The sequence below is a fragment of the Pelodiscus sinensis genome, chromosome 3 (assembly GCF_052426305.1).
Source record: "Pelodiscus sinensis isolate ZL-2025 chromosome 3, ASM5242630v1, whole genome shotgun sequence".
NCBI classification, from domain to species: Eukaryota; Metazoa; Chordata; order Testudines; family Trionychidae; genus Pelodiscus; species Pelodiscus sinensis.
The window spans coordinates 177423753-177425417 of NC_143054.1; the positions used below are offsets into that span (position 1 = coordinate 177423753).

The window sequence follows — 1665 nt, forward strand, 5'->3', positions numbered from 1 at the left end:
ACACACACACACACACACACACACACACAAGTATACCATTCAAGAAGGCATAAGAAGTTTGGGTGAACATAACCACAGGGAGAGTACTAAAGGCGGGTGTGCACTCAGGCACACACAGACCCTAAAGGCAAAAGTGATACCAGGGCAGGTATACACACATATGCCTACATGAATTCTCAGGGAGGGCAGAGATACCAAGGTTAAGTGTGTACTAGGGATGTGAAAGTGTAAATGGCTATAATCAGCCTCCCCTCCCCCCAACGTGCTGCTGCCACTATATCAGAGGGGACACAGCCTGAAAGTTTACCTAAATAACTGCATGTTAACATCCCTAGTGTATATGCTCCTTGCAGCAAAAGGATACCAAAGGTGGGTGTGTACACACACAGTGGGGGGGGGGGGGCAGGATACTGAGGACAGATGGGTATGCATGCCCACAAATACCCTGGGAGTGCCAATGGCACATGTATCCACATGCAACATTGGCATGTGAACATATAAACACGCACACACAGGATACTGATGGCATGTGTACACACATCAACAAACCAAAGAAGTGGGGATGACACACTAATGGCATGTATAGGAATGTGCATGCTTGGAGGACTAATGCCATGTTTAAGTACAAAATAACACACCAAGAGTACTAATGGCACATATACACACATGCCCAAGAGGTACCAATGGCAGGCATACATGTCGGCATGTCCACAGCAGAGTACCAGACATAGATGGGTGGAGGTTAGTACAGGGGCACTAATGGCAGGGTGCATACAGACACTATCACACACTCACAATCTGGGGTGCTGACAGTAGGGACAGACACACACACACACACGGGGAGGGAGAAGACCAACAGCATGTGTGTACGCAGTCAAGCATAAACACACATTGATACCCTCGCGCGGGGACTGACAGCGAGTGTGTACCCACTCGCGCCCACACGCACTCGGGGGGCCGAGGGCGGGTGTGTACACACACACACACACACACACACACACACGCACTCGGGGGGGGGGGCGCGAGGGCGGGTATGTTCACATACAGCCTCACCCACCTCCCAGCCCTTTGGCCGAGCGGCCCGGCCCGGCCCAGCCCCGCTCGCCCTTGCGCCCCGCAGGGAGACGCTGCCTCGGCCAGGCCGCAGGACTCACGTGGAGAGTTTCCTGGTCCAGAAGAGCCCCCCAGGCCACAGCTCCTGCAGCTGCACGGCGCGGCCCAGGTTGCCTTTGATCTGGGCCAGCAGGCGGCTGGCCTCGGCCTCCAGCCGGTCCGCGTAGGGCAGCAACTTGTTGTAGGCGATCTCCTTCTGCGGCACGAAGCCCGGCGCCTCCCCCGGAGGCCCGCTCCCAGCCTCGGCCATGGCCGCCGGCACCGTCCGCCGCTGCCGCTGCCACCACCCTCCGCGCCCGGCTCCGTCCTAACGAGTCACACAGCGGCTCCTGGTGACGAAGCAACCAACCACCGAGCGAACAGCCGCCTCCCGCTCGGGCCAGGTCACTTCCTGCGCGGGGGCGGGGGGAGCGGAAAGGGGGAGGCAGAGAAGGGGGGGCTGAGTGGGAGAGGCTCTCTGGGGAGCGCGGGGGGTGGCAGCAGGCAGTGAGGCTCGGAGAGGGGCGGGCGCTGTGGGAGCCGAGGGAGGCTTTGAGGAAAGAGGTGGGAAGA

The 1665-nt window shown here is 58.7% G+C and overlaps 1 protein-coding gene across 2 annotated transcripts in view; it reads right to left on the bottom strand.

The window, feature by feature from the left end:
- PSME4 (proteasome activator subunit 4) overlaps nucleotides 1–1505 on the bottom strand; it is a 142189-nt gene extending 140684 nt beyond the window's left edge. For both annotated transcript variants that reach the window (XM_006122111.5, XM_075925476.2), the window contains exon 1: nucleotides 1155–1505. In XM_006122111.5, coding sequence (XP_006122173.3) covers nucleotides 1155–1363 — 209 coding nt within the window. In that variant the 5' untranslated portion in view covers nucleotides 1364–1505. The remainder of the gene's footprint in view (nucleotides 1–1154) is intronic.
- Nucleotides 1506–1665: the final 160 nt, after the last annotated feature.